The sequence below is a fragment of the Kwoniella bestiolae genome, chromosome 1 (assembly GCF_000512585.2).
Source record: "Kwoniella bestiolae CBS 10118 chromosome 1, complete sequence".
Taxonomy (NCBI): Eukaryota; Fungi; Basidiomycota; class Tremellomycetes; order Tremellales; family Cryptococcaceae; genus Kwoniella; species Kwoniella bestiolae.
The window spans coordinates 3,230,478-3,250,459 of NC_089241.1; the positions used below are offsets into that span (position 1 = coordinate 3,230,478).

At 45.7% G+C, this 19,982-nt stretch overlaps 6 protein-coding genes across 6 annotated transcripts; 4 read left to right on the top strand and 2 right to left on the bottom strand.

The window, feature by feature from the left end:
- Window positions 1-1,499: 1,499 nt before the first annotated feature.
- Window positions 1,500-3,084, top strand: I302_101233 (uncharacterized protein; the record flags this gene model as incomplete). The annotated part of the gene is made up of 6 exons (XM_019191236.1): window positions 1,500-1,555; window positions 1,618-1,676; window positions 1,759-1,855; window positions 1,922-2,024; window positions 2,136-2,480; window positions 2,647-3,084. The coding sequence occupies 6 exons, from the start codon at window positions 1,500-1,502 to the stop codon at window positions 3,082-3,084; spliced, it is 1,098 nt and encodes a 365-aa protein (XP_019047984.1).
- Window positions 3,085-7,845: 4,761 nt separating this feature from the next.
- On the top strand, window positions 7,846-8,788 carry I302_101234 (uncharacterized protein; the record flags this gene model as incomplete). Its single annotated transcript, XM_019191237.2, has 5 exons — window positions 7,846-7,913; window positions 8,012-8,149; window positions 8,280-8,522; window positions 8,589-8,659; window positions 8,715-8,788. 5 exons carry the CDS (start codon window positions 7,846-7,848, stop codon window positions 8,786-8,788), a joined length of 594 nt encoding a protein of 197 aa, XP_019047985.2.
- Window positions 8,789-9,411: 623 nt separating this feature from the next.
- I302_101235 (uncharacterized protein) lies at window positions 9,412-9,703 on the bottom strand (the record flags this gene model as incomplete). The annotated part of the gene is made up of 2 exons (XM_019191238.1): window positions 9,412-9,601; window positions 9,669-9,703. 2 exons carry the CDS (start codon window positions 9,701-9,703, stop codon window positions 9,412-9,414), a joined length of 225 nt encoding a protein of 74 aa, XP_019047986.1.
- Window positions 9,704-10,104: 401 nt separating this feature from the next.
- On the top strand, window positions 10,105-13,599 carry I302_101236 (uncharacterized protein; the record flags this gene model as incomplete). Its single annotated transcript, XM_065869254.1, has 8 exons — window positions 10,105-10,127; window positions 10,222-10,300; window positions 10,360-10,390; window positions 10,503-10,621; window positions 10,839-11,058; window positions 11,124-12,003; window positions 12,063-12,478; window positions 12,539-13,599. 8 exons carry the CDS (start codon window positions 10,105-10,107, stop codon window positions 13,597-13,599), a joined length of 2,829 nt encoding a protein of 942 aa, XP_065725326.1.
- A 386-nt stretch (window positions 13,600-13,985) lies between these two features.
- Window positions 13,986-15,209, bottom strand: I302_101237 (uncharacterized protein; the record flags this gene model as incomplete). The annotated part of the gene is made up of 2 exons (XM_019191240.1): window positions 13,986-14,379; window positions 14,581-15,209. 2 exons carry the CDS (start codon window positions 15,207-15,209, stop codon window positions 13,986-13,988), a joined length of 1,023 nt encoding a protein of 340 aa, XP_019047988.1.
- An 836-nt stretch (window positions 15,210-16,045) lies between these two features.
- Window positions 16,046-18,256, top strand: I302_101238 (casein kinase II subunit alpha; the record flags this gene model as incomplete). The annotated part of the gene is made up of 8 exons (XM_019191241.2): window positions 16,046-16,066; window positions 16,236-16,290; window positions 16,495-16,766; window positions 17,076-17,234; window positions 17,404-17,568; window positions 17,747-17,841; window positions 17,934-18,136; window positions 18,225-18,256. The coding sequence occupies 8 exons, from the start codon at window positions 16,046-16,048 to the stop codon at window positions 18,254-18,256; spliced, it is 1,002 nt and encodes a 333-aa protein (XP_019047989.2).
- Window positions 18,257-19,982: the final 1,726 nt, after the last annotated feature.

Consider the following 19,982-nt stretch of genomic DNA (forward strand, 5'->3'; position numbering starts at 1 on the left):
ATGATCTTCCTCGAATGAATTGATCGAAGTGAGACCACTGTGACTGACGTATATTGGAATACCTGGGGATATCGGTACCTCTCCAGCGTCTTACTCGTTGGTTTGACTTGAAATTAGGTGGATAAGGGAAGTTGTAGATTGATGAGTATGGCTTGAAAGGGAAAGGGGAAGGGAAGCGAGAGACACGACCTAATCTTGATGGATATCCGATGTAAATTTGTGTGTTGTGTATGTTGAGTGGAGCAGATGGGTGTAGTAGTAGTAGCGTGTAGGGTGGAATAGTAAAAGTACAGTAGTATGAGCGGTCAATGCGTCAATCAACAAAGTACGCTACAGAATACAATATGAAATATCATGTTCCTTCGCCGCTCCCTTCCATGCTCATGACGTCGATTGGTGTAATTATCTCTTTCCAGCTTTACAAGTGATTCTATGTACGTTATCTTCAGAACTTTCTGACCTCTAACGGAGCGGGTACTACCTTTGTCTCACTTGCATATCTTACCATATCATTCCACTCGTATTTGCACATTAAATTTCCAACAAGAGAAAAGTGAGACGAGACAAGAACCTCCTCCACTGACGCACCCGTGAACCGCACCCGGTACCACCGGAATCATGTCATCACGATCATGACATCACACCTTCTACCTTCCCTGGGCTACCACAGTACCATATCTCCCATCGTCATACTGCATGTAACCTTTTGCTTGGTCCTGGGTACTCCCGAAATGCAGGGCAACCCCACGCTGCGGATTGGATGTAACATGCATGCAGCTCAACCAATGTGATCGAATGACGACTTCTCTTTACAGGAGTCTGGTACTTCGACCCCTGTTAAGATTACCTCACTGCACCGGAATACGGGAATCAACTTACATCCACAACAGGCACGGACCCACTGTTCACTCCGGGTTGTTCATGTCATGTCATTCTCAGATTCCAGTGGTAGATTGCGAAGCTCTTCCTCGTTCTGTTCTCCGTTCTTAATTCGATACAGAAATAAGAACCAACAAGACTCCATGTGCAGCGTTCAAAGTCAGGCATCACTAGCGTAGAATTTGAGATGGCGCCATTGATCAGGTAAGATATCGACTGGATGTTTATATGGCTCACCATAGAAGAAAGCTTCCTGAACAACGCTCGAATGGTTCATCATTATGGAAGCGTCGATAGCGAGTCCAGATTGCGTAGACACAAGCATCTTTCTGATGCGGGGGAGTATCGACGCATTCGATAGCGACGGCGATAGCCTTAAGAATGATTACCGATTGAGGATATACTGTATTTGTGTTTTCATTCCGGCGGGATTGCATCTGTCACTTACAATTTTGATTCCGCCACGTATGAGCCAACTTCACGCACAGGTGCAAGTAACCACACGCGTTTTTCTTTCCTTGTTCTGTTGTCGGTGTTGCACCATTCAAACCAAAATCAACTGGACCGTTCTAACCTGGTTATCTTCCTCATCACCCAGCCTCGAAGCAACACAGCGTAAAATGCGTCCTGTAGCCTGTCTGCTGGTGGTACTAGCCCTCGTAGCTAGCGTCTTTGCGTGTGTTGTCGTTTTTGGAGGGAGAAGTATATGCGTCGCTGATCAGTTGCTTTCACTTGCAGTTGGACGAAAGAGGATTATGAGATATTCGATCTCGTCAGTGCACTGGAAGCTGCTGAAGGTGAGCGTCACTTTGTCTCCTTCCCTGGCTTTACCTCGTCACACACGCTTTGACTAATGGAATCGTGTTTTTGGGGCTATAGGCAAAGGGATCGATTTCTATAAACATGTTGGAGTAGATTCATCAGCAACCACGGCTGAGATTAACAAGGCTTACAGGAAGAAGTCGCTAGAGCTACAGTAAGGCTATTTTCAGGTCGCAGACCTCCAAGCAAGCAACAAATGCTGATCGATTTATGAGCATAGTCCCGACAAGAATCCGGGAGTGAAGAATATCCAAGAGCGATTCGCTAGATTGGGTATTATTGCGCAGATCCTTAGATCACCCGAGGGTAGGGAGAGATACAATGTGAGTGAGATTCTTCCCATTGAGCAAGAATTCCTCTATACCCGGTACTATTCTGAGTATTACCCATATCATTGATCCAAGACTGATGCGTTCCTTGCCTTCCCCGCCTAGTTCTTCTACAAAAATGGTGTCCCCAAATGGCGAGGAACAGGGTACTACTACTCCCGCTACCGTCCCACCCTCTCGCACACTCTCATATTCCTCGTTCTCCTTACATCGGCATTCCATTACCTCGTCCTCAACCTGAATTACAGAAAACATCAACGAAGGATCGATTACTTTCAGAATGCCGCTAGGAGCTCGGCGGGTGTATTGGGCGTGACGTCCAGTCAGAATGGCGAGAAAGTCATGGTTCCTATTCAAGGTAGAAGAAGGAAGGTTAGAGTACCGATGGTTGAGGGGAGTGATCAGGGTGGGACGCTGGAGTTGGTTGTGGTGGGGAGTGATGTTTTCATTGTGAGTTTTATTTTCCGGTTCTTCACAGTGTCTAATGGTCATTACCCATCATCCTGCAGTGGTCATGGTCACGATCTTATTGTGTTCCCTTTCTCAAAGATATGAAAGGAACCTGGGTCAATCTACACTGGACTGTGTGACGGTACTGACCTATCTATGCTTTCAGCCCCACGGCGACGGTACTCTCGAGCCTATCGCAGGTCTTGCCCACCCCCCGTCAATCACCCAAACATGGTTCCTATCCCTTTTCTCCTCTCTCTACTTTAAAGGTCTCGCCAGACTCCCTCCCTCAGTACAAGAGTCTGTACCATCCTTCCTCCGTGCCCATCCATCTGCTCAGAGCGCAGAGCTGATCTTAGATGAGGAGGAACAAGAGGAAGATGAATCTGCGGTGGATACTCCCACCCCATCCAACAGGGCCCAAAGGAGACAGTTGAACAAGAAGTCCAAGACTCCCACTGCCAGTGTTAATGGTACACCTAAAGACTCGCCTGCGACTACCGAGCTGGAGTCGGGAGATGATGAGGCGGGCGAGAAGAAGAAGAGATTGGCTGGTGGGAAGGCTGGGGCGGCGAGGAGGAGGAAGATGGGGTTGAAGAAGTAGTACGGGGGAGACGACATAGGTAGAATGTAAATGAAAGGGGATATGAGTATATCTTGCATAGGACAGAATGGCCATATCATGCATATCGACATTAGAGTTGCGGTGTATTTTGATTGGTGGTTTAATCGAGTGCTGAAGCTGGGTCAGTACTGGGGAAGTTTCGATGACGAAAACATCTCGCCCTAGGTGCTCACGGTATACCCAAACCCAAAACCCAACTTCAAATCCAATTAACAAAGCAGAACAAACCCCTCACAAGCGTCTCCTCAACAGCCGTTAGGTTTTCGAATGACCCAAGTACGACCCAAGCGTACTCAAGAAGAAATGCTCGAGTCAGCCGACTGACGCTGATAAGGACTGAGATGCTCTAGAGGTAGACCCGTCTTGCCGGCAACGATACCACACAGGTGTTAGGTGTTTTCTTTGTGTTTCGTCACGAGTGAAACGCACAGTCACGTCCGTCATGTCCGCTCTGATCGGCTGTTGCCTTCCAGCTCGTCAGTAAGGATATTCCAGTCTATGTATACCGTACAACTGCATTCTTGGTCGTGTTGAGCGAATGACATACAGCTTACGTATGGAACGGTAAAAGTCAAGAAAAAGTATACACGTCGTACATCGATGCCGAAAGGGGATCTACGTTGATCGGCATGTCAAATAGATATAGTTGACCATACGTCTGTGGCGTCGTTTCATTCTGTATGTGATGATATTCCGAGCATCGGGTTGGTCAGTGAACATCTGCCGAGAACGACGTCGATGAGGGGGGATCGTCATGTTCATGTAGTTTTGCGGCGCACAAGTACTGACGATGTCATCTCGGTTAGATCGTAAACACTTGACAGTCTAACGGGAAGGACGGGACGAGGTCCATCATACACCACCCTCATTTGTATGAGATTTGAAACGGCCGTATGAACGTACAATCAGTGAAACACTACTTACATACTTCTTCGCAGTAGATCTCTTTTTTTGGTGCTGGAGTGGGAATCCGAATGGATACGTACGTACTCTCTTACGACCGAAAGTAGATCTCTTGTCTGTTGTTCGTTCTCACCGCATATCACAGTACATGATAATTACGGTAAAAGCATGCTCATGTCGGATTAATAACTGTTCTGTTTGCTTCCGCTATGTGATGCCATCGGACTCGGAATCGCGATGTACGAACTACGTTGCATTGCCAGAGCAAGGGTGAACAAGAGAAAGAAGAGTTATGGAAAATGTTAAATGATGACGCCACCACCGCCAGGGCGTCGACACATCCCAGGGTAACCATCTACTGACCGGGCGGGAAAAGCGGAGAAACCAGAAAGGGGGAAGGAGAAAGGAGAAAAGGGGATTTATGAATGATTGGAACCGAGGTGCCTCAGTTTATTACCATAATTGAAAAATATCCGATGCTTTCTGCAGCACATCGTCATCATCACACCGAGTAATAGTAATAGTATACCGAGTGAAACAAATCATGTCTCATGTCTCATATCTCATGTTTTACAGTGATTTGATTCAGTTTTTCAATCAAACTCGTGTCCTGTTTTCTCGCTCTGCTCTTCTTTCCCATTTCATCCCCTGTTCTTGTCTGCTCGTGCGGACCGGACTTGATGATTCGGCTTTTGGATTGCGCCGACCCCATTTTCTTCGTCGCGATTGAATGAGATGAAATCGAGTACACAGCGATCCTACGTTGCTTTCGCTGCTTTCACGATGCCTTCAAGGAGGGAGGTGGAAACAGTAGCCGTAATTATCTCGTGATTATGATCATACGATCGGGAATATATCATACCCACTTCCCCTACTTCCCCTCCTTGCCTTCCGCCCATCAGTACCCTACGCAATATATGCATATGACGAGAACCTGTACTACTACTGTGATGAGATGTCTCGGATGAACCGTTTACTCATTCATTGATACATACTCGGTGAGCTGGCGCGCTGTGACCCTTTCCCGGAGGTTCTTTCTCCTTTTGCACAACATCGTGGATGTACGTTGTAGGATGGATGGGTCTTCGGACATTCCTCTGACTCTTCGCTGCTCGGGCTCTTGACGTAACCACATGATGCAAATGTCTCAACTTCCATCTCTTGTCTTCCAATCAGAGCCAAAAAAATAACACACATCGGTCATCATCAAGTGATACTGTAAGCAAGTCAATTTTTGCATTCGGTGAATCACACTCTTACTCATGAGAACATCATTATGATTAAGTCTGTTCTTTGTTTCTTTCTTTGATCTCTATAGACACCAACACCACACACAATCTTGCTCGACCATTGTTAAACCGTCTTTGTCTACCTACCACACCGCCTCAATCAGTCCCGAGATCTTCGCAGTCCAAGGGTCTACAACATCAAATACCGGAATTTGGGAACATACGCTAAGGCTATCGCACAGAAAGAAGGATAATTAAACGTAAAAACATTCCTCCAGGAACTACGCTAGTAACTTTTTAGTCTACTTTCGACAATCGTGGGTCTTTTGACCTTTGACCTCTTGGTTACTACCAACCATACAATTGTGCATCCGATACCAACACGAACACCGTACAGCATCCCGAAGTAGGGCAAACACCATATCCGCATTATATTACCAATCATTGACCCAATCCAGAAAAGGGGTACAATACCGGCACAGAAAAGAAAGGAAAAAAAGGAAAAGGTAAAGAAGAAAAATCCTCCGTGAATTCACCATATCGATAAAACAAAAGTTAGATTAAAGTCCACATTTGCGAAACTTAACTTAATCAATATCAATCCGACTCTCCAAGCAGTTTCGACTTTCAAGCTTATATACATAGGCAATATATCGAAACCTTGTCGGCGATCAATCAGACCAACCTCTCTTACCTTGACTACGACGACACCACAGCAGGGAGGTCACACAGCTCGATTATACGCGTTTCAACGAACGTCAGATAGATACAGTAGTCCTTGTGTCAAGTTGAGGCTAAACTTTATCTTGGACGAACCGAATACGACTATTCGGATACGAGAAACAAGGGGAATATCAAATTCGACGTGCGTTTCCCCGATCACAGGCGTAAAGTACTGTATCTTGTCGACCGCTGCTTCCTCCCCTCCTCCAGGAGCGATACTCGACCTTGGTGATCCTTCTGATATTGGAAGGAGACAACTACGTAAGTTTCCATTTCACATGAGGATTTGCAGAATCCGAAGGCGGTGTCTCCCATCATTTCATACGTGTAAAGGAATTCTTGGCTGATATAACGGAATATCCTTTACTTCCTCTTCTTCGCTCTACTGCCGCTGCGACTATGGCTATGACCGAATACGATTCCTTTCGATCACTTTTGCTTTGGACGGTTAACAACGGTATCTCAATCGATTTGGATCTATTTTGGCGTTTGACATTGCTATGCTAAACTGAACCTTCGCTTGGTCTGTTTTACCTGTGGTCCGAATCCGATGATCGCCTCGTCGGAATCTACAATGACACCTTCCCTTTGGACGGGGTCTGGACCATTGGATCTATGCGTCTATGCGCTTTACACGGATATGGCCATGCCCCCTCGTGCTCCGCTTGTACGCTTTAATGAAATCCACCGTTCCTTGGTGACTCGTGACTGTGTCTGGGTGTTTCCTCACTCGCAAACCTGACACACAAACATAAAACACACCGCACCGACCGCGAACTCAACTTTAATCTCCTTCAAACGATTCTTCTCTCTCCTTGGTACTGCGCTAATTTTACTCCCTGGTTTCGCCACTTGGAACAAAAACTAAAATAACTCTATCTTGACACGATACTACACGATACACCCCTTGGTCCTTGTGATCCATATGACCTCAACCTCAACCTCAACCTCTGGTTTGACTTACCGTCGGAATTCTGTTACACGTCATGCCTTGTCATGCCATGCGGACCCCCTTCCTTTACTTTGGATCTTGATGGGAACTTTGTTGATTTCGCACCGCTTATCGAAACACTTGAAAACGGTCTTTGATCACCGGATCTTCCTTCCCCCTCTTCCTCTGGACCATCACCATCATTATCACCTTGGTTGGACTGTAATTCTGAATTTGGATTTGATTCGTTCGACTCTTGGATACATGATATAATGGGTCGACGATGTTGAACATCCCCCACATCCTTTTTACTCTTTCCTAACCCATCCATCTATCTTCCTTAAAACATAATAACGACTACCTTGAATCGAATCTGATCTCTCAAATAAACTTTATAATACCTGACTTGCAGAACACTCCTTTCGTAATCTATCATTTATAATTCCTTTATACTTCACTTCACCTTTTATAATACACCTTCCCGACTCATATAGCCCAGCTGCTCTTGATTTTATTACTCCCCTCCTTTGTTCGCCGTACCGTTCCGCCTTTAATTATAGTTAATCCACCCTCAACCCTCCATTATACTTTACATCCGTGACCTAGACTAGGTTGGTCAAACAAACAACAAAATTGACAAACTCGATTAACAGAGAATTTCGTAGAGCGACAAACACATTCAATCAAAGACACTCGTTTCAACACACACAAATCACAAACAACAAAGGATCGAGAACAACAAACAGACAAACAAACAACCAAAAATCCTTATAATTAGATCCCATCGAATGGCCTTACCTAGATCGTGCTCAGTAGATCGACATAAACCACCTAATTGACTGAAACAGAGATAACAACACACAATACGATCAACTTGATCTATATAATCTAATCTAATCCAGACACCCATATAATTCGACTCGATTTTGTATCTTCTATCTCAATCAAATGCAGATGCAACACGAAGAAGGAGAAGAAGAAACCATGAACCTAGGTGGGATAAATCATGGTGATTTGGGCAGGTGAGTTTGTGTTCGGTTCGTCCCTCTCTCGTTGTTTAAAGTTGATAAGCTTATCTTTGTTTGCGCTGCTCATCCCAACCGGTTGGTTGATATTATAGGACCTATCGAATCACACCTATCCAACAACCTATATTGGGCGCTTCGTTCCAGGGTGCCTATCTTTCGAGATTACCCCTAGCCCCACCGTTGATATTGCAGTTGGATTGTTGGGACTCGGAGGGGGATTTGATAATACCGTGGGTGTCTTTTCCGCTCGTCTTCTCTTCTCCCGATTACCATAACCGCCCTGGGAGGTTACGACAAGATATGACACAAGGCTAATTCTGTGATTCGTTTTGTTTGTTTTTGTGTTGTTCTCGTATACAGATACGACGAACTCCCCTTCCTGATATGCCATCTAAGTCTTCAGACCCCCGAGGAAGAAGACGCAGCAATGATCATTTCGCCAGAGGGCGAACAGGTCTCGATGTTATATGGGACCCTCGTGGCTGCTCCGGCAGAGATGAATGATACCTCCAACGCACCTGGGATATACTTTGTATTTCCAGATGTTAGTGTGAGGTATGTGGGGAGGTTCAGATTACATGCTTTGTTGATGCGTATAACTGGGTGAGTTTGTGCACTTATAGCTGCCACAATGTAGTGAGGGAAGGGCTGATGACGGATGGATGGTAGAGGTCCGCCACTTGATACGGCTACTACGGAGGCTTTTGATATTGTTAGAGATACGGATTATGTAGCGCCTCGTGAGTTCAGTTTGATATGTGTCAACGGGGCGAGAGCTGACATTGAGGTGATTAGCAATAACCGACTTGACGAGGCATTTCGATTCTCAGGGAGTCGTGAGGTTCGGATTGCCCAGGTCGGAATGGTGATCCACCTTCACAACATGATAATCAAAAAGATCGACATTAGCGAGGTTCTTACCGAAAAGAAATCCAGTATAATCATCAGACTATCGTTTGATCAGCAAGTCCTGATATACCTTTATAATACCATACACACCCTGCACTTTAATACCCTGTCGCTGTCGGAACTTGATGTCGAGGACAGTTAATCTTATTGTAATCTTCGTTGTATACATTTACTTCTACCCATTATAATCATTTTTAGTCTTAGTTATACACTTTGTATCTATTCTTGCCTTGCGTCAAGCGGAATTGTCGGATGGGACCCGGTGGATTATAGCGGGAAGGAAAGGAAAGGATGACAAGTCGAGTAGATGGAAGGAGATCAAAGTATAGTATATAAGAAGGAGATGCAACTGTTGTAACCATTGTGTATTATGAAGGTCAACGAGGTATACATGATATTATGCGAGGTATCATCCAAACTGATTGGTACACGTATATCAGCTTGGTCGTCCCAAGGATACCAGTAAATGTAGAGGAGCAAACAAACTATGTTTGTATGCAAAATCAATGGATCGTGATATATCACTCACTGGGTATATATGAGCAATACAACGATTCCCGATTCTCCATAATCCACTTTATGATTAACTTTCTATCTCCCTCTCCCTCTCTTTCCTCTCAATCGTCCTCAAAGACTCCTGATACCTCTTCTTCCTCTGTTCTTCAATCTCTGTCAATTTCTGATCCCTCGCTATAGCTGCGTCTAGCCTAGCGTGATTGATGGAATTGTAGACGTGTGCTGTGAGGATGATGGCCATTGTGAATGCCGCTGCGCTGATAATCCGAGGACACTCGATCAGTCGGGTTTTTTGGAATAATTGGTCGGGAGGTTGATACTCACGGCATCGTTAGGTCTTTGACGCCCAGTGGAGGCATTTTGTATTGTCTTATCCAATCGAGATGAGAATGTTTAGTCGATGTTACTTGTTGACCTATCGTTCGTTCAAAAGGACTTGCACAAACGGAGTGCATCTGTATCTGCATTTGTATTTGTATATGTGTATTTGTATTTATCTGTTCCGACGGATGTTGTTGTCGTTATTGTTATTGTCATGATAGCTGATCACCGTGGGAGAGTAACATCATCATCACGTTGAACGATCATCTACTTCCGCGACTTCTTTTACAAAGCAGCACAGACAAAAACGTAAATTAAAAAAAACATCAACAACATCAGACTGCTTGTTCCTTCTTCTTCTTCTGTATATATACCACTGACTCATCTCATCACCCACCATAGTCATTCTTTTTGCGCACTCATCAAGTCATCGTCAAACATGGCGGATGAGATCCTCCGCAAGTGAGTCTAGTGCACCTTCGACTACCAGCCAGTCCAGGATGATAGTTCGGATAATCCGGGTTGATCGATTTTCTACTGACTTTTACCTACCCAGTTCCGCGGCTCTGAATGCTCTGAAGAGACATCAACTTGTTTCTTTATCAAAGAGGTATGGATTGAAGGCCAGCGGCAAGGTGGGTACTACCTTTCTCGTCAGTTTCGACGATGACAGCTAAATGGTCTCACTACGTAGAATGTCGAATTGATCCAAAGGCTGGAAGACTGTGAGTGACAAGTCGTGTCGTGCGACCTATCATATTCTGCTATACACTATCTTACAGTGTTATCGTCTTGATCACATATGATCAATGCTGATGCCGTAAACAAGATGCATAGATGCCATCTCTCATGCAAACGACTTGGACTTCTACATACCCTCACCCGCACCCACACCGGGTCCAAATATGTTCCCTGAACCAAGCTCATCAGAACCTCCCACTCCATTAGCATCTCATGTGAGTTCCTTCTCTCTTATCGCTTGTGAAAGGGACGACGCCTGGTATATTCCTCACGATGAACAACTTTACAAGCTCAACAGTCCTACTGTAGAATGAGGACTATCACTTCTTCTTTTTTTCCGAAGGTCATACCAAACCAAATATTGTCTCAGCTCCCTCAAATTGTGTTCAAAGACAACTCGCAAAGCTGACTATCGTAGCTCCACTGCCTCAGACCATCACATTCAACAACATGAACGCACTCGCGCCTACACCACTGAAACATAAAGACTCAATGATGAGCGTCCAATCTAGGGCGTCTGACGCATGGGAGATGCTCAGCGAGAGTGGAGCGAGCTTGATCTCACCGAAGAAGCAAAGTGGGATGACCAAGTCAAGTAGCTGTAGTAGTTGGAAGAGTGCGAATAATGGAGAAGCAATCGGCGAGTTCGGTGGTGAGCTATCTCCGGCTAAAATTGCATAAATATGGCTTTTGACTGATCTGTCCCTCCGCCGTCAGGTCATCATAACGAGAAGGTGTCATCGACAAGCTCGATGAAAGCTCTCGCCACATCACTCACTCGACGCGGATCCAAAATCCTGCTTGGCAGAAGCACTTCCGCATCTTCCCAATTGAGTCAAGGTGCCGATCCAGAACCGGAGTTAGAAGCAGAATCCCAGCCTGAAGTCGCATCAGGTCCCATCGAAGAAGTGGTCGAATCCATCCCTCCTTCACCTGCATCGACAGTCGGTGTACCTCGACGACACTCTCGTATCACCCTGTTAGAAAGACCAAGTACCGTCCGACTATGCTCACCTACACCTACATCACCCAGACTTGACCCCGAATCCGAGCATGAGGATGACGAGCTGCCCTTCTTCGGCAAAGCGAAAAATATCCACAACCTCAAAGAACGAAGATCAATGGCGCCTATCAGATCGTCAATTGGCTCAACAACTGCTCTCTCTCAAAATGGGTTAAGTCGAAAATCGATGCCCGCAATGTCAAGCGCGACTTCAGCAAGTATCTCGTCAATCTATCCACCTCTTCCTGCTATTCCTCCTCAATTCGCCAGAGCGATCTCCCCTCAACCTCCTGTGCCAGGATCATTCCCTCCTCTTCCGCCTACACCTAGTCGAATGGTCTTTGGCTCGCCAACCGCTGAAGGCGGAGTAAGCAACCACCAGTTCTCGGATGCTGCTCAAGCGGTATTGAGGGAGATGAATGCAAAGCTGCCTGGAGGAGTTATGTTTGGCGAAGAGTTGTTGAAAGGACGAAAAGCGGAAATGGACAAGTTGGTCCAGGTGAATAAAGGGCTGGGAACTGGGGGATGGGGATTAAGCAGTAGTACTGGTGGAAGTGATAGGTATGCTGAAGCACATCAGAAGGAGTTTGCAAAGTGAGCTTTTCCCCCTACGCTGGACCCAGGAGTCAAGCTAATCCAATGTTTTCTCATAGAATGCGGTCAATCTCCAAAACGTCTCTTGCACCTAAGCTGAGCGGATCAAGACAAATTTCGTCATCCTCCATCGCGAAACCATCGAGTGCGTCAAGAATTGATCAGCCCTCAACAGCACCTCCTGTCGCCCAAGCGAAGAGAAAGCACGAACTCACATCGTCAACATCGACTACTCACCTCATTCCGTCTGCGCCGAATGGTGCCCCAATGACAGCAACACTATCTAATGAAGAAGGCCGCCAAGCGAAAAGAACAAGACTTTCAAATGGTCCAAATTACCTTGGATCATTGAGAGAAGCTGGAAAAAGTATCGCTAATTTGCTTGGTGAGGAGAAGGGGAAGAGTACAGAAGATATGATGAAGGTCATGAGAGATAGGAGAGATAAGAGGCGGTCGAGTCTGCTGAGGAAAAAAGGTGAGTCAAGGACTATACTGACTTTCGTGAAATGTACAACAGCTGAATTGTACGTCTTAGGTCGTGGCATCTCGTCTCGATTTGGGTTCTTGCGCAACAAAAAGGCTTCTACCCTTCCCACAACCGATGTAGCTGCTACAATCCCCTCTGTACAATCGCCTCCTCTTCCAGCACCGACGATGCCGAGAAAGACCTCGGTGTACGCCCCTCGAGATCCCCCTCATGGACGCATTCCCTTTGATCTCGAAGCTTCTCTAGCTCGAAAACCCACCGCCACTCGTCGACGATCTACGGATCTGACCAACGTCATCAAGCCTCATCCAGAAGTATTGGAAGACATTCGATCTCCAACTTCGTCTGCTGTACCTAAATCTCAAAAGGATAGAGGCAGATCCACATCTGCCCAAACGATGATGAGCCAAAGCGGTTCACAAGCACCTCGACGAGCTAAGATACCAGACTTTGCTCCTCCAGGCGGTATGCACCGAGCCGCATCTGGATCTACCAACACCTTGGGTTTACCTAAATCGTCATCCGTCTCCTCGAGCTTGGCAATGTCCAAGAAAGCCTCTCAAGCTGAGATTATCCGAAATGCCAGACCTGCCCCACCTCCTCCATCATCCTTCGAAACTCCCCGAGTAGGTTCATCATCAACTAGACCAGCATCTATCAATCGATCATCTACACTTTATTTACCTACCGCATCGAGTCTGGCACGAATGCAGGCTACCATCAAACCCAATCCTGAGAGACCGTTACCCATGCTTCCTCCACCTGTACTATCCACACCCAGGATCACAAGTACGGTACAACTTCAACCCTTTGGATCAGCGCAATCGAGGGATAATCAATCGTTCACATCGAATTTCAATACCTCCAAGCCCACCCCTACGGCTACGAGCCTGAAACCCAAGACCTCGCAAGGTGCTATGGGCAAATCTCAATCTTCCGCTGCGGCTAGGATACGAGCCAGACAGTCTGGTTTGAGCGCTGTAAAGTCCAGGACCAATTTGAGGGAAGAGATGGAGGTGAAGAGGAAGAAAGAGGAGATCAAGGCTAGAATGGAGAGGAGGGAGGAAGAGAGGGAGTTGAGGGAGATGCTGGGTGAGGTGGGGAGGTGAAGGGGCCCATCAGGATGGGGGTGTATTTGGGGAGTTTGAACATCTTGGTAATTTGGTCGTTTGTATTTTATTTGAGATATCAATTCTTTGTGGATTTGCTTTTCTACCTCTCGGACATTGTGTATGTAAAGTCTATCTGTACATATATATGGCTAGTGTTTGTGCTCGCAATGCGAAGTATCTTCTGGAATTCTGCGGGAGTAGCTGAGCAAAACAGATAAGACATTTGGGTCGCATTGCACTTCAAGGATATCATCGATTGACTGACGATGTTGTACATTATGCTCGTAAGTACTATACATGTTGCATCTGACATTAGATGATATGACACAAAGCGATTGATTTACATTATGCACATTATCAGAATCCAATTCGATATGAAATTTTTAATGCTTCAAAACATACCCAACCTTCTCTTTCAAAACCCTCTCCCCCAACTCCCATGCCCTCCTGGCAAGATCCAAATCCTTCGCCTGCTCCGTCTCCGTATCAACCTTCCCATCCGCTTCTGTAAAGTACCTCCCTTGACACTCTTCCCGCCTTTGCGCGAAACTTTGCCCTACACCCGCCCAGAGAGCGGACTCCGCCCCCTGTTCACGGGACATGAAGAGGACTTTTGATGCAGCTTCCAGGACGGATCCGAGGATGGGGTACGCTTGGGCAGCACCTTTTTCTTGTTCTGTTGCGACGCCTCCTGGGTGGACTGAGGCTGCTAGGATTGGGGTGGTGGAGGTGAGGGAGGGGAGGTGGTGCAGTGCGAGATGGCGGATGAAGAGGATGCTGCGTGGGTTGGAGGTTAGCATTGTACCGTATAGGTGTATGAGAATAATATGAGTTGGCTGGATGGATAATATGATGGATTAGGTTATGGGAAGATGGGACAGGAATGATGACGGAAGTGAGGATAGGACAAATCGATTGGATTCTTTGATTGTAAATGAGATGAGAGGGTGTAAGTTGAATATGATGGTAATAACTCACTTCATAAGCTTCGACCTATTATACAAAATCGCCGCGTCCCTCTCCACGCAGAACTCCTCCAGACTCTCGCACTTCACATCACCGGGAGCAGCCCTATGCAGCTCACTCGATTCGCTAATGATCCTAGTAGAGAACTTCTCAACTTCATCGTTATTCGCACCTTTATTCTTCAGCCCACTGGTCTTCTTTAATAGGTCTAATAGTCCGTCGGTAATGACCATCTGAGAGAGGTTATTCACTCCATAATGATTTCCTATCCCGTCGTTGGTCAAGCCGAAGGGAGCTACTCCGATACCAGCTATCAAAAATAGGAGATCTAATCTATCTAACTCATTGGCGAGCTTCTCCGTGACGGACACTACATCTTTGAGAGTACCCAGATCGACCTGGTGAAATGTGATCAACTGATTGGCATTGAATGTATGCTCTTTATAATGCTCGATCGCCTCTTCTGCGTGTTGCTTCGTCGACGATAGAAGGTGAACATGACACCCTTTCTGAATCAGGTCGCCGACTAATGCTTCGCCTATACCTCTCGATCCACCTGTTACGACTGCTACTTTTCCTGTGAGGTCGGGCATGTCTTTGACTTCGTATCGGTTTGAGAAGAGACCTGCTGGAGCGACCATTTTGAGGGATGTACTGGTAAATGTTCTGTGTGCGCTGGGTAGGGATAAGAGGGGTTTACGAGTTGGTGGTTTGTTAAATGCAATTAGGAGTGGTTTGGTTGATCGGAGGATGGTAGGGCGGAGGAGGGACATTGAATGGATTATGGGAAGGGATTGGGAAGGGGAAGACTAGATAGTCCGTGTTATATACCTTTGAAGCTGGATGTGAGTAAAATGTGAAGGTGACGATTCATGACGATTTATGCGATTCACTCTGATGTATCGATGCATCACTCTTAATTGTGGATCTGGATCTATAAACTGAGGATCGATCTGAAGCAGGTAAAAGGGAAGGGATGAAGTAAAACCAGTCGCATCTAGTTGTCTCATCGAGACTACCAGTCATAGTATCCATCATGACGACATTACAACAGGTAGAGATCGACAACAGAACAAAAGTGGACTACCTCCACTTGGCTGTCATGCCACTTTCAATTGTAATCCCGAAAACAGCTTGAGCCGGGTGATATCTCCGCCACGTGAAAATGGTCGTCAGCTTACCACACTAAATGTATCCGAGCGTGAAGTGAGTAGGATGGTTTTGTTAGCTTGGTATTGCTCGGCATATCCAGACGTTGAATAGTGGACATCTCAGCTTCAAACAACACCATATTCATAGGTATCATCTTCGTCTCCATCTCATCGTATACACCAGAACAATCAATCACCTTCAGAGAAATCAGCTGGTTCTGGTAGAAAAGAGAAAAGAACAACAGCCACGAAACAGCTCGTCACGATATCATCAATTCCCTCCTTCTCACTTCCTCGTCGAGATTACAGATATTCAGTTGATCAATATGGCTGCAGGCAGGAGTGTGGTGGGTATTGTCTCCTTCTCGTCGGAAATAGCAAAGGAAAAGATGCTGATGTGTTCGAATATCCCTCTTATTCACACTCACGTTATTCCAATATCAATCAAACGTTTACTTACATTCACATTCACATTCGCCCTCGTCATCCTTCCCATCAACAACAACCACATCGCAGGCCCGAGTATACGCTAATGTTAATGATAAGTTGGGAAGATCATGGTGGGATTATGGTGAGTGCTTGTTTCGGACGATGAACTACTCTTCGTTGCTTGCGATGATGGTATATTGCATGCTATCACCTATCATCCATCAAGTTATACCATTCTTCATCTTCCCATCTTACTCTTCACCTTCCCACTCATTCCCCTTATTCACACCATCCAACCCCTCTCCTTTCCCCAGAACTGCCCACGCTAACACTCCCCACCTCACAGACAACCTAGTAGTCCAATGGGGAATTCAAGACAACTACGAAATAGTCCGTAAAGTCGGTCGAGGAAAGTATTCCGAAGTATTCGAATCGATCCATCTACCCTCAAATTCAAAATGTATAGTGAAAGTATTGAAACCAGTCAAGAAGAAGAAGATCAAGAGGGAGATTAAGATTTTGCAGAACCTTGCTGGGGGACCTAATGTGGTGGGGTTGTTGGATGTCGTAAGGGATAATCAGAGTAAGACGCCGAGTATTGTGACGGAGTATGTTAATGTGGGTGATTTTTTTGCTTTGCTTTGATTTAGGTTGGATGGGTAGGGAGGGAGGACAGGGGGAAGGCAAGGGGATATGAAGGAAAGGAAGATGGGACCGTGGAGATAAGGGCAAGTGTGATCAGAGGGGAAGGAAAGTCAATTGTGAAAAGGGAAGGGGGGTCTGAGTTGTCACGGGAAAAGAGGAGGCAAGAAGACAAGATAGAGCCTGGCGGGTGATGTTCATCATTCATTCCTAGGATCGTCTTATATTACGAAATCTTTGGTGGATGAAACAAGCTGACTTGAGTCTTGACGTATGTGTTTACAGAACGTCGAGTTCAAAACCCTCTACCCCAAATTCACCGACTTCGACGTCCGGTTCTACATGTTCGAACTGCTCAAAGCGTTGGATTTCTGTCATTCAAAGGGTATAATGCATAGGGATGTTAAGCCTCATAATGTTATGATCGATCATGAGAAGAGGACTGTGAGTGGATTGTCTCATTTTAATTATTTGACCAAAAGGATGAGGAAGAATGAAGAGGTGGATTCAGAGAAGTAATTTGGACGAGTCTCGTTGGTATGGGTACCAAGAGGATTCGTCGAGTTCTGCCTTCCGTAATGAGGTGAAGCTGATTTTTTGATTCATCTCGCAGCTCCGTTTGATCGATTGGGGATTGGCAGAATTCTATCACCCTGGAACAGAGTACAATGTCAGAGTGGCTTCTAGATATTTCAAGGGACCCGAGCTGTTGGTGGATTTCCAGGAGTACGATTATAGTTTGGATATGTGGAGTTTGGGATGTATGTTCGCTAGTATGGTGAGTGGGTTCACTTTTCTAGGGTTAGTCTGGAGAAAGGACTGTGAGGGATTTGATAGAGAGTTCCGACATCGTTAATTTGGAGAGAAGGGGATGTGAGAAATGTTATGGCATTACGCCACCGTTCTCAAACAGCAGTTGAGTGAACAAGGGCTGACTCAAGGGATACACTGTATAGATCTTCCGAAAAGAACCTTTCTTCCATGGACACGACAACGCAGATCAGTTAGTGAAGATTACGAAAGTGTTAGGTACCGATGAGCTGTTCATTTAGTGAGTATACCATCTCCCATGCCATTGACCGTAGTCCTCTTGGTATCGCCATTACTTGGTTTCTGACGACACGCGCTGATACCCTCACCCAGCCTCGAGAGATACGAGATCGACCTTGACTCGCAATTCGATGATATACTCGGTCGATATCCCCGTAAACCCTGGTCCCGATTCATAACGTCCGAGAATCAACGATACATCTCCAACGAGGCTGTTGATTTCCTGGATAAATTGTTGAGATACGATCATCAGGAGAGACTGACCGCTCAGGAGAGTCAAGAGCATCCTTATTTCGGTGGGTCCACTTGACTCGTACTACATCTCAAACGATAGTTGATGTTGAAGAATCTGTACTGATGCTCATGATTGTTTGGTACGTACAGCTCCCGTTAGAGAAGCCGCAGCTAGACAATAAGGTATCCCAATGATTGTCCTTTGAATCCTTTTGTGTCTTTTGAGCATGTACTATATCATCTAATCTTCTTCCTCTATAAGATATACTTTTCACGTTTGGGTTCTCCCTGTTCTCACTCCATCTCGTATACTAAAGCTCTTGTTATGGCTCAGTTTTCATCGTTTCGTTGACTAGCGGTATAGAACTCATCAGTCTTCATCGTGGTTAAAAAGATCGATGTACTCACATTTATGGATTCCTCTTATCCATTCAATGATAGCTGCGTCGCGCATTCGTGTGTAATCCGAATCGTTCCTCATGATGTCGTACATGCCTTGTGATGTTTCTGTCAAGTTCTGCGTATTGATGGCAACTTGATCGCTTGATGTGCTTGAACCTTTCTGTATCAAAACATATCAACAATAGACTTCCCACGTACGTGCGGTCGGACAGACTGACCCATACATTTGCCATAGTGTAAAATACAGCAGATACTGCCAGTAGACATAGAGCAAGGATAGCAAGCGCCCTAGATTTCTGGTCGAGCTGGGATGTACCTGATTGCAAAGAATCCTTCACACAGTACCCCCATATGCCGAGAAGAGTACCAAATATCCCTAGGATCGTAAAGACAATGAGCATCGTCTGACCTCTATGGATATATCAGCTCATCACCTTGCGTGAAACCTTCCATAACATTAGACATACTCCAGTTTGCCAACCAGCGCCAGAATCCAAGATGAAATAGATCCAGCACAGAGCAAAGCGCTGAGAAAGGCTATTTACCAAAATATCTCGTCAGCTATTCGTACATCGCTCGAATGGTCTATAACTTTATTCTGGCAGCATGAGGGAGAATGCAATTCACCAAAAAGCACGATATTTCGTGTCGAAGTGACCGACCACCAACTCATGTTATATGATTTGTTATGTTGATTGAATATCAGTAGTTTTGATTGCTCGTGACGCTTCAGAAGAATGGGGAGTGATGTTCTGCACAAGTACATCGCTACGTGACCAGCGGTCATATGTATATATATATATATATATAATGGAGCAGCATTTGAGGTGATACAGTACTCCCTCGTTCTCCACTGATGAGACGCTGAGTATGAGAAAACATATATCGATATTATATACCCCCTGATCGCTTTCTTTCGTTCGATTCCTAAGCTGTTTAACTTATATGATCGTCTGCCCGCTTTGAGACCCATCCTTTGCCAACATACAGTATAGTTGACTACTCATTGGCGGTGCAGGAGCCAAGGTCAGCTGTAATGGACTTGTGTTCGCTTAATCGGTCAGACAGATTGTCGTGTGTGCCCGAAGTAAAACGGCACTAATATAGGCCAGTGTACATGTACAAACATGCTGATCTTTCACAAAGGACAGCGTACGGATTGGGAAATTGAGAAATGAAAGTGCTCGAGTATCACTCTTCATATCACAACTCCCCCTCATCTCCTCAGCACCGCTATCTCAAAGGCGGAGGACAATCGTACTCGGACGAGTGACCGTTGCCACCATTTTCTAATGAGGACTGCGGACTGTCCAATGCTGAAAATGAAAAATACAATCTCAAAGGAGTCGAAACACGACTTGAGATTGAGTAAGACATGATGATCCCATCAAGTAGACGGAGTATGCACTACCACTACCGAAGCATGGAGTACGCTACCATACCATGTGATAGGTGGTGTCGTGATGTATCAACCTACTTTATCTGTCATACATCTGTTGCATTACC